Here is a 15,444-nt window from a genome sequence, read left to right as displayed (position 1 = left end):
TCCAACGACTGGGAAGCGCCAAGTTTATTAACATGTCCGCGGCTAAACGGGTACGTATCTGACGAACTGCTGTGTGCAACAATCTTCGGCCCATTGGCCTCGCTAACCCACTTTTTACAGGTACCTGTGGCAATGTGATACGCGGCGTCGCATATATCTGATGTCAGACATCAAGCGATAACACACGACGAGGCCATCAAACCAAATCTTCCATCTTCCATGAAGTCTCTAGCCGCTCGTTAAACATACGGTCGTCAAGTCACTTGTTCTTGCGACCTCGAGACATCCAGATGACTAGCGCCATGAAGCACGGAGGTTCCCCTACAAGGGCCGCACAGGTCAACCAGGAGCGTAGCACAAGCCCGCTCTTTGCGCCCGAGCCATCGTACTTCTACCCATATGCTCGTCCGGAATCCGCACATTTGCGCTCATCAAAAGAATCCGAATCCAAAGCCTCTCTATCACTTTCTTCGAATGACCGGCCGCTCTCCTTCCATGGAGCAGTTCGCGACCTCAAGGAGCTTCGCGCTCTCTACGTCCCATTTATTTCCTCCGAGGAGGATTTGACTCCGTCTTCGAGTAATACCGCGAATTATATTCAGTCTTCCTCAATCGTTTCTGTCCCATCTTCACAGTGCCGTCTTCCGCAAGCTTCCGCTGTTTCAGTCACTTCACGCCCTGGATCAAGCAGGCAGTCCTTCCATATGGGCAAATTCACACCTCCGGCACGAATCAATGCCCGTTCGGGCAGATTGTCTAAATCCAGTCTACCGATTGTAACTCCAGCCTCACCAGCTTCGAAGACAAGCGAAACTGAGAGGGAATCAGTGCCAGATATTCTCCCCGATGCTTCAACCCGCATACTCGAGCAATTTGTGAAGTTGATCAATTCAATAGACATGCAATCGTTCAGCGGGGAAGAAAAAGATCTGGGTGAGTCATGCTCATGTTAATATATGTGTTTTTTCCTTGCTGACGTTGGTGTGTTTGCGCAGTAATGAACGTGGATCCGCTCGGACCGTTGCACGTTAGATCACAATCTTCCCTGGGAACGAAGTCTAAAGCATCAAAACGTGATTCTTTGGTCCCTTCGGCCCGACAGATAAACTTCTCTTCGACGGTGTATAACTATGGGAATTCCCAATTGCCTTCGAACCTGCCACATCTCCGAGTGTATGTCATCAATCGGATCGGGCGGATTTCAGGACGGTCCGTGATTCGAAGCTAACGTTTGTTTTGATAGCACCCTTCCCATATGGCCTATCCTCTGTCTCGCTGCACAATTCTCACAGCGTGCCTATAGCATGCCTTCAGACTCGGAAAGGGAAACCTTTGTTGAGGCCGACGTTAAAGGCGGGACCAATGCTATGGTGATCAAGTCCGTTGCTCTAGACCACATTGATCTCGTCGTGCTTTCGATTAGAGGAACAATGTACACTTCTTTCAAAGATTGGGCTAGTAATATGACGATAGAGCCCCAGTCACCAGCTGGGTTCCTCGACAATTCTGATAACCTGTGCCACGCGGGCTTCTTGGGCGTTGCTCGACAACTGATTAAGCCCGTAGCCTCGCGTCTCCGACAAATTCTGAGAGACAACCCGTGTCGTTCTGCCGGTTCGCTGGTTATAACCGGACATTCCACCGGCGGGGCCATTGCAAGTCTCCTCTACGCACACATGCTCTCTCAGAACGTCAAGTCCGATCTCATCAACCTCCGGCGCTCCTTCAATCGAATCCATTGCGTTACTTTCGGTGCACCACCCGTTTCGGCCCAGCCTCTTAACAAGCCAAGCGAGAAAGATTTCCAAAACTGGTTGTTTTTCAGCATCATCAATGAAGGCGATCCCGTCACCCTCGCCGAACGGCCATACGTCCGTTGTCTCATCGACCTATACAACACTCCTCCTCCTCCCGTTCAACCAGCGGGCTTCCTCTCCCGTAAATTTGCCTTCCTGATCTCGAGGGAGCGGAAGAAATTCGATAAGCGCAAGGCAACGTCAGCGGTATGGTCCAGACCGGCGCCGAAGCTGACATTGCCAGGAGGGTTGATAATCCTGCGAGGCAATGAAGGAAAAGAGGGGAAACAGTGTGCCCGAGCGTATTTAACGCGAAACGAAGAGCTAGCCAGAGTTGTATTTGGCGATGTCAGTATGCATTCCATGGCGCTGTACCAGAAACGAGTGGAGAGTTTAGCAACCGAGGCGGCCTGGGCGAAATTACACGAAGCGTCTTAGCATCTCATCCCCGCTACGAAACCAGATGAAACAAACTCCACAGGGTTCTTCGGGAAAAGATCTGGGCTTGTCCAAACAAACTTCCTTTCTGCTTCCTTTCAATTAAAATTTGTCTTGCGATCCTGGAAGCCCATTCGATCTCAGTTACCTTTTTCCAAACCCGGCTTCGAATATAACGCCCCACATTCTATTCTCCAGACTGCACACATCTCTACCCCTTTGTTTTTTTTCGTCTTTATGCTGTACTCATGAACGCGAATCCTTAAAGGGCGTCCCAGCGTCCATCGGAATTTGCGAATAGTCAATCACCTGCGGTTGCGGAGTACAGGACATGTATATATCTACAGAGGTTCAGTCTTCGTTTGTACCTCCTATGATAGCTCACGGACATTGAAGCAATACGATCTTGACAAGTACATCACCACGGAAAAATAATCAAGTCAATGAATATTTTCAAGGTTTTTTTGTATTCAAAATCGCTAATTTTAATTCCCAGAATCCTTGGTACATCCAAATGCATACAATCATACACCGTCGGTGATACATCCATGACTAGCATCCGTCACAGCTCTGTACAGGGGTTATCAGTAAGCATCCAGTAAAGAAAGGGGGGAAAAAAAAGGAGGGTGTAAAAAGGACTCCGGTTAATCGACATACCTGGCATATTTACCCAGAGTTCCCCTCATCGTCAATCCAGTTGGACGACCGAGGCCTGCCTCCTGTTTCTCCTGCCACTTCTTCCTTCTTTGCGCGAGAACGTCTTCACCGACTTCAAGATCGAGAACTCGCTTCTCGGCGTCGATGGTGATGATGTCGCCGTCTTCAACGAGGGCGATTGGTCCGCCAACCGCGGCTTCAGGGACGATGTGTCCGATCAAGAAGCCATGAGAACCACCACTGAAACGCCCGTCCGTGATGAGGGCAACAGAAGAGCCCAATCCGGCACCCATCAGGGCAGAAGAAGGCTTAAGCATCTCTATAGGGAAGCATTAGCCATATAGCTTCTAATCACATCAAAAGAAGGTTCAACAAACATACCTGGCATTCCTGGTCCTCCCTTCGGTCCAGTATATCGGATAACAACGACAGTTTTCTCTTCCTTTTTAATTTCGTTTCGTTCCAAAGAGGCAATAAAATCATCTTCATCGTCATACACTCTAGCTTTGCCTGTGAAACTTGTTCCTTCTTTGCCTGTGATCTTGCCTACACTCCCCTCAGGAGCGAGGCTGCCACGGAGGATTTGAAGATGGCCGGTCTTCTTGATTGGGTTGCTGAAAGGTCGGATGATCTTTTGGTCAGATGGGAAGTCAGGGACATTCTCTACGTTCTTGGCCAAGGTCTGACCGGTAACAGTCATTCCCGAACCGTCGAGGACACCCTCCTTCAGTAGGAATTTAATCAGGGATGGGGTGCCGCCAATGTTGTGCAGATCAGCCATGACGTACTTTCCGGATGGCTTAAGGTCTGCGAGGAACGGGGTACGATCGCTGACGGCCTGGAAGTCATCAATGGTGAGTTTGATGCCGACGGAGTCGGCCATGGCAATGAGGTGGAGGACCGCGTTGGTGGAGCCTCCAGTGATGTTCACCAAGATCATGGCGTTTTCAAATGCGGTCCTGGTGAGGATGTCGGATGGTCGAATATCCTCGATGAGAAGGTTCTTGATGGCTTCGCCCGCAGCCAGACATTCGGCCTTCTTTGCCTTAGATTCTGCTGGGTTGGAGGAAGAGCCCGGAAGGGTCATTCCCATGACCTCGATAGCCGAAGCCATGGTGTTTGCGGTGTACATTCCACCACATGCACCACCACCAGGGCAGGCATGGCGGATAATATCAAATCGCTGCTCCTCGGAGATCTCCCCAGTCAAGAATTGGCCGTATGCCTGGAAGGCGGACACGATATCGATATCAGCATTGTTTTGTGTTGCAGCACAGCCCGGCCTGATCGTTCCCCCATATACCATCAAACTCGGCCGGTTCACACGACCCATAGCCATGATAACTCCCGGCATGTTTTTATCGCATCCCGGCAGACTGATATTTGCGTCGTACCACTGACCACCCATGACGGTCTCTATGGAATCGGCGATTAGGTCTCTGCTCTGCAAGCTGTATCTCATTCCTTTTGTTCCCATGCTAATTCCGTCACTAACACCAATGGTGTTGAATTGATATCCGATCAATCCTGCCTTTTGCACGCCTTCCCGCACGATGTTGCTTAGGTCCAGGAGGTGCATGTTGCAGGGATTCCCATTGTACCAGACACTGGAGATCCCGACCTGAGGCTTGGACATGTCGTCCGTCGAAAGCCCGGTAGCGTAAAGCATAGCCTGGGAAGCGCCCTGGGAGATTGGCTGCGTGATATGGCTGGATACTTCATTTAATGGCTTTCCTGATTTTGACGGGGGATTCGACGAAGACTTCTGCTGGAACGTCGATCTGGAAGAAAAGGCACGGCTGTAAATTTAAAAAAAAATAGAGAGTTAGCTATAATAGTATACCAGCTTTAAGCCAAAGCCTAGTTTTCTGCATACTGAGAGAGATAAGTGAGCAATTGCCTGTAGGGCATATGCCCGCGAGGCCTTAGCTGAAGCATTTCGGCGAGGGTGCCAATAGGGGTCGTTGCAGGTCCGCCAATCCGTCAACTGGGCACTCAGTTGAAAGTCAGACTTTAGTATTCAATCGATCCAGGCACGCAGCTAATCAATGGACAGCTTAAAAGGGCCGGCGTGGACTTCTGTCGGTGGATGGCCCGGGTTCAGCTTTTTATTTCTTGGAGAGCTCGAGTGGAGAAACGCGCTTTGGGGAAAATCAAGCTTCCCCTCCGATGTCGCTGGTGAGTCAGTGGCCGGCCAATCACAGCCAACGCATTTGTGGCTCTGTCGCGCTGGCGGCTTTTGGGGGAGGGGGAAAAAATAAAAAGGACAAATCGTTCAGCTGTGCATTAACAAGGGATCTTTTGGCCTGTAAGAGCAGCTCACTGGGACAGGAGTCTGCATCGATGGCTGGGTTGACTCTTCTTTCGGAGGGGGCTGCTTGAGGGTTGGGCAACTAGTTAACTTTCAACTCCAATTGCTTGAATCCGAATGACCAACTGGACAGCTCGTTCATAGAAACATGTATCTCTGAATTCCATATCTACGAAACTAGACAACTGCTCCGTACGGAGTACAGCTAAAACCTAGCTCTCAAGGATGGTAAGCAAATATTTACAAGAAGGTTAACACTCCTCCTGCTCGTCTTAGAGCCGTTATCCATGCATCACGGCCATGCGTCTCAGTGGTACTTTCTTCCTGGCCCAGTGTACTTCACGGAGTAGACTCCTCTCTCAATGCTGTTGATGAGGGTGTATCCGCTCTTGAAGTATGGGTACACACTCCAGCTACCAAAGAAGTCAACCACACCACCTTGCTCATCGTCTTCAGGGTGGCAGTCGAAGAAACCGACTTCCTTGAACGACTTGCCAGTGGGATCCCTTTCGACGGAGCTGATGTCGACAATACGGAGGCCACTGCCGTAGTTGGCCTGGTACGTAAGGCCGTTGACAACATACTGGTTGTGGTCGATCGACTTGACGGGTGATTGGTAGGTTCCAGTGTGCTTGGGCTTCTTCAACGACTTGATGTCGAAGATGTAGGTGGTGGTGTGGCCGTTCTTGGCTTCACCTGTCTTGTCACTCTCATCGAGCTCGTCATCCAGCAGGAGGTATTCCATCTTGACGGGGTCGGTCAGCCAGCCTTGGTGTGTGTACGCAGCACCGACGTATGGGGTCTTCGAGATGATCTTTGGGTTGCGCTTGTTCGTGACATCCATGATGGTGAGGGTATCTTCATTGTAGTTGAAGCAAATTTCGCGGCCCCTGAATTGCCTATCCGGCCCAGTGTAGATGACACATTGGGCTTGACTGCATGTCAGTGCCGATTTCCACAACATTTATGTAGATTATATTATGCTTACCGTCATGCACGTATCCATCCTGGTGAGCACAGCCTGGCGACGTTGGCTTGGCGGGATTGGAAACATCGAGCATATAGAGACCTCCCTTGCAGGGAGAATTGCGGGGTGTGCCCACAACGTAAATCATCTTTTTCTCCTCATGGGAGATAACGTTGTGTGAGCTTCCAAAGCCACGGTACCACGCAGTTAGGTCCTTGGTCTTGTCGAAGGTGACGGGCCTTGTGACATTGAGCAACTACGCAAAAAGCTGTTTAGTGAAGATGAAGAAGATAGATGTAGCTGCATGCACTAATGCTTACCTTTCTCATGTCAAAGACCTGGAGACCGTGGTTTGGTGACTCGGCGCCGATGTACACGTATCCATCGATAACCTTCATATCACGCCATATGATGTTTGAGGTCTGGGTTGGCAATCTGCCCCTATACTCGAGGCTGCCGTCCTTCATAATTTCCACGAATGCGGTTCCGTCAGTTTGTCCAACAGCGCCGAATTCCCGGCCATCCCGCGAGGTCCAGCCTAAATGAATGTTTTAGCTTCCAGGGCATGAATTAATGGACAGCTGACAGAATCCACCTACCCCAAATGTCGTTACCCCTTCTGGTTTGGCTGCCGAGATCCTCGTGGGGCAAGAATCCGTGCAAGTCAACATTGTTGCAGGAGTATTCACCCGCCTTCCCGTCCACACATTTGACCTGGCGGGAAGCACGGTATCTACCGGCTTCGAAGAGACCGTCCCTTTCCATGTTGTCCTGGGCCTCCAGCTTCATGGACATCAATCGGTCCATGGCGGCTCTGTTGGCGGCGCTGGCCAAGCCGGCCGAGGCCAATAGCATAAGTGATGTAATGGTCTTCATGATGAAGGGGTATCCCTGAACTGGAAATAGATATGAATTTTCCCAAGTTGAGAGGAAAATACCAGTTGCGTTCCTCAATGACTTGGGGATACCAGATGGTTCTTATACCTGCCCCCTCGACAACTCCACCATGATCAGCAAACCCAAAAAGTGCTTGTCATGGCCAGGGTGTGCCACGATGCCCAGGAAGTGGATGTCTAATCCCTTGTGGAGTACGGAGTATTGCAGGAAATGAATAAGAAAGCGAATGCTAAGACCACAACCAATAGCTGGCCCGGGGAATAGGCGGAAAAATGTGGATTCGGCATTTTTGCAGTCGGATATATGATGCAAGAAAAGAAAAGAGGAAAGGGTATGTTTCCAGCCTTCGCGCATGCCACAGCGCAGGGCACCCCGAAAGGATCGAAGGCAACGATGCCCGTTGACCTCCTGAGAAAGTGAATTCCGGCCATAACAAATTCTCGTCTCCCGCCCAAGGTCCTCAATCCCGTTCGCGGGAAGTCGATGAATTTCGACCCAAAGACACAGATGGTTGATATCCTCAAACCTACCTTCCACAGGCGTTACATTGTGGGTGGAGGCGGCGGAGGATATCCACCGAACTGAATCTGGGGATGACGGGGGAACACGAATTGAGAGACATGCTGGCCAAACATGTTTTCCAGAAATAAGTCAACTAGTTAACTAAGGCTAGGAAGGCCTCCGTTCTCAGAAGAGGCGCTCCTGGTGGATGTTTGGCTGGTTGAGGCCGGGCTGCCACCCCCGGGGGCGGCGCTCCACAATCCCGTAGAATGCTTGCCATGTGAATCCAGCGATCGGTTTGTATTGCAACATCACTATCTTGCCATCGCGTGTGTCTATTGTGGTTGTGGTTTAGTTTCATCCAGTTCTCCGTAGTTGAAGGTTAAAGAAACTCTTGCGATGATCAATGCCATGGTCAACAGCTAACCCAAATTTGGTATCGCGCAAGGAATAATCCTAGTCAATGATCTGAGTTAAGTGTCAACAATAAGATGCACGCAGGCCCGACCCCCTGGCCACCATTAAGAGGAGACAGGGACCAGGGGTGTTGGGAATCGAATCTTCGATCCTGCAACCCCAGCCTATCGAGGCTACAGTCGGGGAGCAAAAGAAGCATTCCGTCCAGGGGCTCCCCAGGTGGTCGGGAGATGAACATCATTCTGACAGCTGGAAGATCTCGTGAGCTGGGCTGCTGGCACTGTCGATCTGGTCGATAAAACCCGAGCGAGCTGGATGTTGACGCTTGGTGAAGGCCGGACTGGAAGAAGGTTGCAATGTCGCGTGGTGTTTGAGATGTTTGCGTGCAGTTCTCCCCTCCTCTCTCGCCAACACGACATCGCGCCCGCCCATCTGTCACCTCAAACCCTCCGCCGTCTCGGCACGGGCGACACCGGGTATCTCCACCCTCCTTTCGTCCTCGAAGGCAATTCCCCCACTACCTACTGCGAAGAAAGTCTACCGCCTACCCAAGGGATTGCCGGTTGGCTAAAACATCCCCTGCACTGGACTCGGCAAGTCTCAACCCTTGTTATCTGCCATGCCGTCTAGCAGGGAATCTCTGGCAAGCCAACTACCTTGATGCCGCCTCTCGTCAGCAGATTCCCTCAGCCGTCTCTCGACACGAGGGGAGTTCATCGTCTCCACTACTGCTTTGAAATACTTTCTCTTAGGGTCCGAAGCCTGCGGCGTTCTGGATTACCACCCCCTCGTGTGAGTCCAATAGCTAATGTCGAAAGTTGGGATGCTGGGAGAAACATTCGTGCCCGAAAAGGCACCACTCCATCTTGACTAAGGAGGAGAGGGGTGGGAGATGACGAGTTCTGTGTATCGTAGCGGAGGTTATCACGATGTCGAACCAAATTTCATCAGATGGAGGCGGTGATGAAGACCAGGAATCAGTAACCCAAGTCTGCATGGATATCCCCCGTCCCGGCTGTCTCCCTTAACTATTTTATCTCCAAGGGAGAGAGCTTCGGCTCCTGCTGCTCTGGAGGGCTTCAGACAAACTTCAGGTCCCAAACAAGGTTCAGCTCTGTTCGTGAAACCTTTCCTTTTCACCGTTCGACACATGACTCTGCCGACACCAAGAGAAGGCGAAGGGTTCCCAAAAGTGTTGAAAGGCCGGAATGCCGTCAAGGATAGTACCAAAAGGTATTATCGTAGCCATCATGCCCTGCGGACCCCAACGGGCAAAAATACTCTTGTTCCCTGTACTGAAGCTTTAACACTCCCTAAGTGCTCGTTAATGAATCGCTACTTACATGGTCTCGGCCGGAATTGGGGTGTTCATCTCACCGAGTCCGACACAAAAGTTCCCGAGCCAAGATTTGAACTGGAGTAACTCCGGGCAACTCCGAAAACTAATCGAACACCGCGTTGTCAGTTGCATATTATATAAAGTGATATCTTGAATGGTTGAATTCTCTTAGTTTATCCGTCTCCAAACAGAGTGTACTGTTCTCCGTACTATTTCTCGCTTAGCATACCCTGGATGAGAACGGAGAGGAATAGTTGCCGTACACACCCTATCTTCTCCATTAACTCTGGAGCGCTTCCGAGGCCTTGACACTCTTTTCACGGCGTCTTCCTGGTCACTACGCCTCCTTTCTACGTCGCGAGCCGTTTCTCTCTTAGTTACCAGGTACAATTGCTGTCGCTGTTCTGTGGAGGTGACGGGGATTGGAAATGCAGGGCATCCGGGAGATGACCCCGCTCTCTTTTAATTAGCCACATCTTAGCGAATGGCGTTTGATATGTAGCTGTTGGATCGAGCTCTCCCCCAACTTTCTGCAGCCTTATCAACGCCATTTTCCAACTGAATGGGTCTGCGAGCGCGTTTCTCGAAGTATTTGCCATGGATGTCTTTTCGATCGACATTGAAATACAGCGCAACCGGACAGTCACCATCTTTTGGATGCTGAGACAAAAATCGGCCGCCGGCTGTCCAGTGATGATCACCCATAGAGGCGGAAACCCAGAAAATTCTCCGAATTTTGGGCTTCGAGCGGCTAAATTAGGAAACCAACGCGTGCCTCGTACTTTAGACCCTAGGATTTGGTTAATCACACTTAGTTGCTGCTCATGTTCTTAGAATCTCAGGACTCTACGCATCTTGTGATGAAGAACTCTGTGGGACCCCGATGTTGACTCCACTGGTTGCACACCCAGTACATCAGTAGGGCAACGCATGAATTGTTCACGACATGCCCAGCAAGCCTCCCATCAGAGATGCAACCCAATCACATACTCCAAGAACGTCGGCGGACTCTCCTTCCATTTGGCATAGTTTCACAAGAATTTGACTGATCAAAGACTTAAGATGCTGACAATTGCTGGTCTTGTTTGAATAAACTGCAATGTAAACATTTTATGATGGGTGCTAAAGTGCCTCGACGACATGATCTAATATCTATATGCCGGATTGGTTTTGACTAGTAGCTCAGGAGCAGTAGGGTTCAAGAATGCACTAACTAGTGGGTGCATAGAATGATAGTTAGTGTTGTGTAGAGCACATTAGAACCAACAGCAACTGAATTATTTGGTGGATCTACCCTGTACTGGGTAACTATCAAACTTGCCTTCGCGGTGTGACGGATCGTACGCGCGTAGATGTGATTAATAAAAAAATATCTCCAATTATTGTTATTTGCCGCATATAACATTTTCATTTGTATGTATGTACATGCTCTATATATAGAATGTAAGTGATTATAACTAAGAAAGGGCTCAGTTCACATACATACATGATCCCTTTCTCCTATCATGCTAACAACACCAAAATAGCAAAGAGAAGCTTAAAAATACAGCGTATCAAGAAACAAAGCCAAAGGTATCCCAAACATGAATCATCCAAGAACCATATATGGCTTTATAGTACGGAGAGCAATCACGCTCATCTAAAAGGTAAAGCAAACATTGTACAGTACATCTGCCAGGCCAGAAAGGAGCAAGGATATACAGCAAATACTCACCAACCCTTCTCCCAACCAAAAGAAAGAAAAGAAAGGAAAAAAAAAAAAAAAAAAAAAAAAAAAAAAAAAAAAAGGAAAGGAAAAAGAAAAGAAGAAAAAAGTACAAAAGGATAATCAAAACAACAATGTTCCTCAAGGGCCTTCGATGTCTCCTCTTTTCAACCCTCCGGGGACCTTAATCGCTTTGCTAACCCATTCAGTTTTCGCAATATCATCTAGTTGCATCCGTCGACTACTCCGCTTCAGCAGGCCCTGCACACAGAGCTGCGCACCGTCCAGTGCGGCTCCTTTCGCAGGATCCCATTCTCCATCATCATCGCCATATCGATACCAGCTCCACTCACATCGCGCGATACGATGCGGAGTACGAGCGCGCAATTTAGCGGGGTCGCCGCGAGTACCAGGCAGGGGGTCGAACGGAAGCCTATTCTCAACGATAGCGTAGAGAAGGACTCCGAGAGCCCAACCATCCGTGGATCGACCGTCGTACGGCTGGCCCATGAGAATTTCTGGGGCGGCGTAATCCTCTGATCCACACCGTGTGTGGAGCAAAGGACTCTCCGGCGGTTGTGGAATGCGCCGGGATAGGCCCAAGTCCGTTAGAGTGACGATAGATCGCGGGTAACTTTCCCATTCACCGATGTCCTGCATCACTGCGGTGGGGACGTTAATGAGTACATCTGGAGGGCGACGGTCAGCATGCGTGGAATGGGAAGAACGCGTGGGTAGAAAAAAAAAAAAAAAAAAGAAAAAGAAAAAGAAAAGAAAAGAAAGAAAAAGGAAAAGAAAAGCCTACTCTCGAGCTTGATGTCACGATGAACGATCTGGTTTTGGTGTAAATATCGCACAGCAGCCACCAGTTCCGCAAATATCCTCCGTATCAGCGGGGGTGATAAGGCTTTTGGCGCCTGGCTGGCGAACTCAAACAGGTCGCCCCCGGGACAATAATCCAGCACTAGGAGAGCCCTCTTTTGTTCACTACCAAAAGCCTTGAGTTGAGTAATCGAAGGGTGATGGATGGATTTGAGAATGTCAACTTCTCGTTTCAAAGACACTTCGACTCTCTCCTCATCAGCCCCGCCCGCAGGACCATACTCGACTACTTTTACCGCGACCAACCGGGGCTGAGCGGGGATATCGTGAGTTCCGTTGAACTCCACATTTGGGAGTCCCTCTCGGACAGCAAGCACGACCTGACTGAACGTACCCTGTCCCAGTTGACGAATCATTCGATACCTTCGGGGCTGCTGCGTTCTGACTGACTTGACGTTGTACACCTGAGCTGAGGAGAGACTGGGCCCGAGTGAACCCGGGGCCATCCCGTTTTCGCTACTCTCTTCACCACGACGTGTGCTGGGTGGACTTGGAGGGTGCGCATGGGGAATCGTTAAGCCACGTTGAACGGCTAGGTACTCTTCACGGTGAAGCTTGTTTTGCACAGTCCGTCGAGGAGAAGGTGAAACACAGCTAACGCCATTTGAGCTATTCGAAGGAGACTTTAGAACTGCTGGAACGTGCAGAGCAGGCGGGACATACTCGCTAAGACTCCGGTTGCGCGCATGGCCGTTTTGCGGTACTCTTATATGGACTTCCTTTTCGGCAGGTGTTTGGTCCTGACCACCCGGAGCGGTATCATAACCTCGACGTTGGCCAGATGAAGATCTCGGCGGTCTGGTCGGATCTAGCGATTTCAGACTGAAGGTGGAGCCCCGATATGATGCTGTTGACGGAGATCTTGGGAGCGACTGATAACTACCGCATCTCCAAGGCGAGTTGCCTTGGATAGGTGATGGCAGCGGGGTGATGTCTGTCAGAGCGGCGAGCTGCGGCGATGAGAAGATCGAACCTGGAGAGAGAGATCCTGTACTGGAGTGTGGAGCAGCCAGAGCAGCGCGCAAGCTCGACGTTCTGTGGGGCAAGCTGGTGGACGATAGACTGGCTCGAAGAGGGGCATCGAGGTCCGGTTGGCTGCCCGGAGCCATGATTCTTGTGTCTCCAAAGTCCGTGCGGACGCTGAGGGCAGGAGGCCTTTGCAGAGGTGTGGAAGGTTCGTTTGGCAGAAGGTTGGTCAAGAGCCTTGAGTCATCGTGGGGGGCGACGTTGAAGTTCGGTGTTGTCGGAGCTTGGCCAACAAGCCTGTTCGGAGGGCATCCTGGCTGGGGCTGCTCAGGAAGAGAGGCTGAGGCGGTGGATGGATGTTTGGTCGAAATGGTCGTGGACGTCGTCGTCAGCGAAGTTCGAGGTGATGCATCAAGCCCAAGTGTTGTAGCGCCGGTGTTGACTGGATGAGGCTCCGTCCGAGAAGGGTTGCGTTCTACCATCGAGAATGTGGCCGTTGCAGAGAGGCCGCGTCGGGGTGGTCACCGAAGACGCAACGGAGACGGCGTTGGAGGCCTGAAGGGCCAAAGTTGGTCTGAAGGTTGTTCCCGTCTCAAAGATCTAATAATAGCTGCTTGTGCATGAAGCGAAAAGGTGGGGGGATCCTTGAGTCGAGGATGATGTAACAGCAGCACTGCAATGGCACACGAAGCGGTTGGCGTTGAACGGGTGTCCTTTTCGGCTCCAGATAGGGGGACACTCCATAAAGGGATGGCAGAATGACTTGGGACGAAAGCTGTGCACTCTTCCTGCGTCCCATCGTTTCCTTTTATTCACTCGCTCCGGTGGACGGGCTGCGCACGAAGCGAGGCGAGGAGCGTGATGGCGTTCGTTCGTCGCTGGCCTGGTGCTGCTTTAACGGACTCGATAGGTGCATGACTAACAAATTAGGCTTTAAGGTTATTCCGCTGCCGCTCAACATTCGGCCAATCACACTTGAGAATCGAAGCATCCACCGGCTTTGGAAACCAGGACAAACGAAGCAAACACCAACATTCTCGCTCATTCGCTCATCCGCCTCGCATAGTGAAGACTTTGTTACATCACTACTAGTGAATAACTCCGCAAGCCATACATACACGCATCATCTCCCCGTCCAGCTACCGTCATCCATCGCCTGTCTGTCACAGCTCATCGTCCGTGCTGGGCAGCGTTCCGTCTGGGTTCTTAATTCTCCCATTTTCCAGTCGACTCCAGTCAAAATCTGGAGGGAACGGTGTGCACCCTTCCACCTCTTCCCAGGCCTCCGTCGCAAACTCAAACGTCGCCGCGAGATCTAAATCCATATCCTCCGGCTTGAGTAGCCTGAAATCCTCCGGGAATATGGCTAAGCTTTGCTCCTGTTTTTGTCTTATATTTTCCAGTGTCGATTCCTGCATCAATAGTTAAGTTAGCCTATTGGCTGGTCGCGTGGCACAGCTGGGGTTCTCCATGCTAGCATACATGGCATATTGCTGCTATCTTTGTTTCATCCTGTTGCAATTCTCCCATCATTTTCACAAAGACGCTGTCGTCAGAGATTGTGTCCCATCCGTCTGTGTTTTGTGCTACCCAAGTGCTTTCGTTGTCCGTAGGGATTAGCTTGTACGCCAGCATTTTTCGCCTGGTCCCATCATTCGTATCATCGGACAGGCTACTATAATTGTTCACTCCCCTGTTTTCATCTGTTGTCCATCCGATCTGTCTAGCAGGGTAGTATCGGATCAGCCTATGGCGCTGTATTGCGTCCACCAGATCCGTTAGGTTGCAGGTATGTTCCAGGTACAAGTCAGACGGTAACCATTCACGACCAGGAAGATCAGAAATGACGCGAAACTGTACTCTTTCCGGCATCCGAAACGGACGGCGGGCTTCCTCAAGCCTTGCCAACTTCCCATACGCGTCGGATGCAGCTCCCGTAGTAAGATCATTCACTTCCTGCTGTGAGACTCCTTCCCTTAGCAACCTACGATCAATCTCATCGATTGCTGCGGGAAGAAGTTGTCTGTGTCTTCTGATCATTCTTTTAACATATTCCCTGAAAGCCGTTTCTTTTGCCACCTCTCCCAGCGCCGCGTTGAAATCGAAGTCCCGCATGTCGAATTGGTCAGAGCCATCTTCATAGTCAAAGCCATGGAGCCCTGGCGCTGGCTGAGGGTTGTTGAATAACTCATCTATGGGCCAATAATTCACCCATCCCACGACACCACGATAGAAGCCATCGTACCAAAGCCAGTGGATCATATCATCGACCATTGCGGGTCGGGATTGTGCTGCTTCCATGGGCAAGCTATTGTTGCGCGTGTTTATGTGGTCCATCTTATCCTATAACAATGATAATTGGAGGCCTGCGAAGAACTAGGCTGTTGACAGAGGCCCAGCTTCTTGCATTAAAGAAGCAAAGTGCGAGGAATCAAGAGGAAAATATGGAGCTTTCCTCGCGCAAACACAGACAACGATTGATTGCTCAAGCTGTTGCCTGGCAAGAGCACCAAGCAGGAAGCAGCGAGCTAATGAGGTGCTCATGGAAAAGTTTCACCAGCAGAAAAG

At 50.5% G+C, this 15,444-nt stretch overlaps 6 protein-coding genes across 6 annotated transcripts; 2 read left to right on the top strand and 4 right to left on the bottom strand.

Moving 5' to 3' along the window:
- Window positions 1-6: 6 nt before the first annotated feature.
- On the top strand, window positions 7-2,234 carry CIMG_05493 (uncharacterized protein; the record flags this gene model as incomplete). Its single annotated transcript, XM_001246051.2, has 3 exons — window positions 7-933; window positions 996-1,173; window positions 1,244-2,234. The coding sequence occupies exons 1-3, from the start codon at window positions 291-293 to the stop codon at window positions 2,232-2,234; spliced, it is 1,812 nt and encodes a 603-aa protein (XP_001246052.2). The 5' UTR covers window positions 7-290.
- Window positions 2,235-2,758: 524 nt separating this feature from the next.
- CIMG_05492 (dihydroxy-acid dehydratase) lies at window positions 2,759-4,977 on the bottom strand (the record flags this gene model as incomplete). Its single annotated transcript, XM_001246050.2, has 4 exons — window positions 4,768-4,977; window positions 3,273-4,690; window positions 2,892-3,210; window positions 2,759-2,804 (listed from the first exon to the last, which is right to left on the bottom strand). The coding sequence occupies exons 1-4, from the start codon at window positions 4,827-4,829 to the stop codon at window positions 2,759-2,761; spliced, it is 1,845 nt and encodes a 614-aa protein (XP_001246051.1). The 5' UTR covers window positions 4,830-4,977.
- Window positions 4,978-5,509: 532 nt separating this feature from the next.
- On the bottom strand, window positions 5,510-7,045 carry CIMG_05491 (uncharacterized protein; the record flags this gene model as incomplete). The annotated part of the gene is made up of 4 exons (XM_001246049.1): window positions 5,510-6,132; window positions 6,191-6,425; window positions 6,490-6,707; window positions 6,769-7,045. 4 exons carry the CDS (start codon window positions 7,043-7,045, stop codon window positions 5,510-5,512), a joined length of 1,353 nt encoding a protein of 450 aa, XP_001246050.1.
- Window positions 7,046-8,359: 1,314 nt separating this feature from the next.
- CIMG_11558 (uncharacterized protein) lies at window positions 8,360-9,407 on the top strand (the record flags this gene model as incomplete). The annotated part of the gene is made up of 3 exons (XM_001246048.2): window positions 8,360-8,546; window positions 8,737-8,776; window positions 8,966-9,407. The coding sequence occupies 3 exons, from the start codon at window positions 8,360-8,362 to the stop codon at window positions 9,405-9,407; spliced, it is 669 nt and encodes a 222-aa protein (XP_001246049.2).
- A 1,762-nt stretch (window positions 9,408-11,169) lies between these two features.
- On the bottom strand, window positions 11,170-13,393 carry CIMG_05489 (catalytic protein kinase domain-containing protein; the record flags this gene model as incomplete). The annotated part of the gene is made up of 2 exons (XM_001246047.2): window positions 11,834-13,393; window positions 11,170-11,717 (listed from the first exon to the last, which is right to left on the bottom strand). Exons 1-2 carry the CDS (start codon window positions 13,356-13,358, stop codon window positions 11,170-11,172), a joined length of 2,073 nt encoding a protein of 690 aa, XP_001246048.2. The 5' UTR covers window positions 13,359-13,393.
- Window positions 13,394-14,039: 646 nt separating this feature from the next.
- Window positions 14,040-15,213, bottom strand: CIMG_05488 (uncharacterized protein; the record flags this gene model as incomplete). The annotated part of the gene is made up of 2 exons (XM_001246046.1): window positions 14,040-14,288; window positions 14,359-15,213. The coding sequence occupies 2 exons, from the start codon at window positions 15,211-15,213 to the stop codon at window positions 14,040-14,042; spliced, it is 1,104 nt and encodes a 367-aa protein (XP_001246047.1).
- Between the last annotated feature and the right edge of the window lie 231 nt (window positions 15,214-15,444).

This window comes from Coccidioides immitis (genome assembly GCF_000149335.2).
Source record: "Coccidioides immitis RS genomic scaffold supercont3.4, whole genome shotgun sequence".
Taxonomy (NCBI): Eukaryota; Fungi; Ascomycota; class Eurotiomycetes; order Onygenales; family Onygenaceae; genus Coccidioides; species Coccidioides immitis.
Note: the sequence above shows the minus strand (reverse complement) of the source record. Positions and strands in the feature narration are given on the sequence as shown.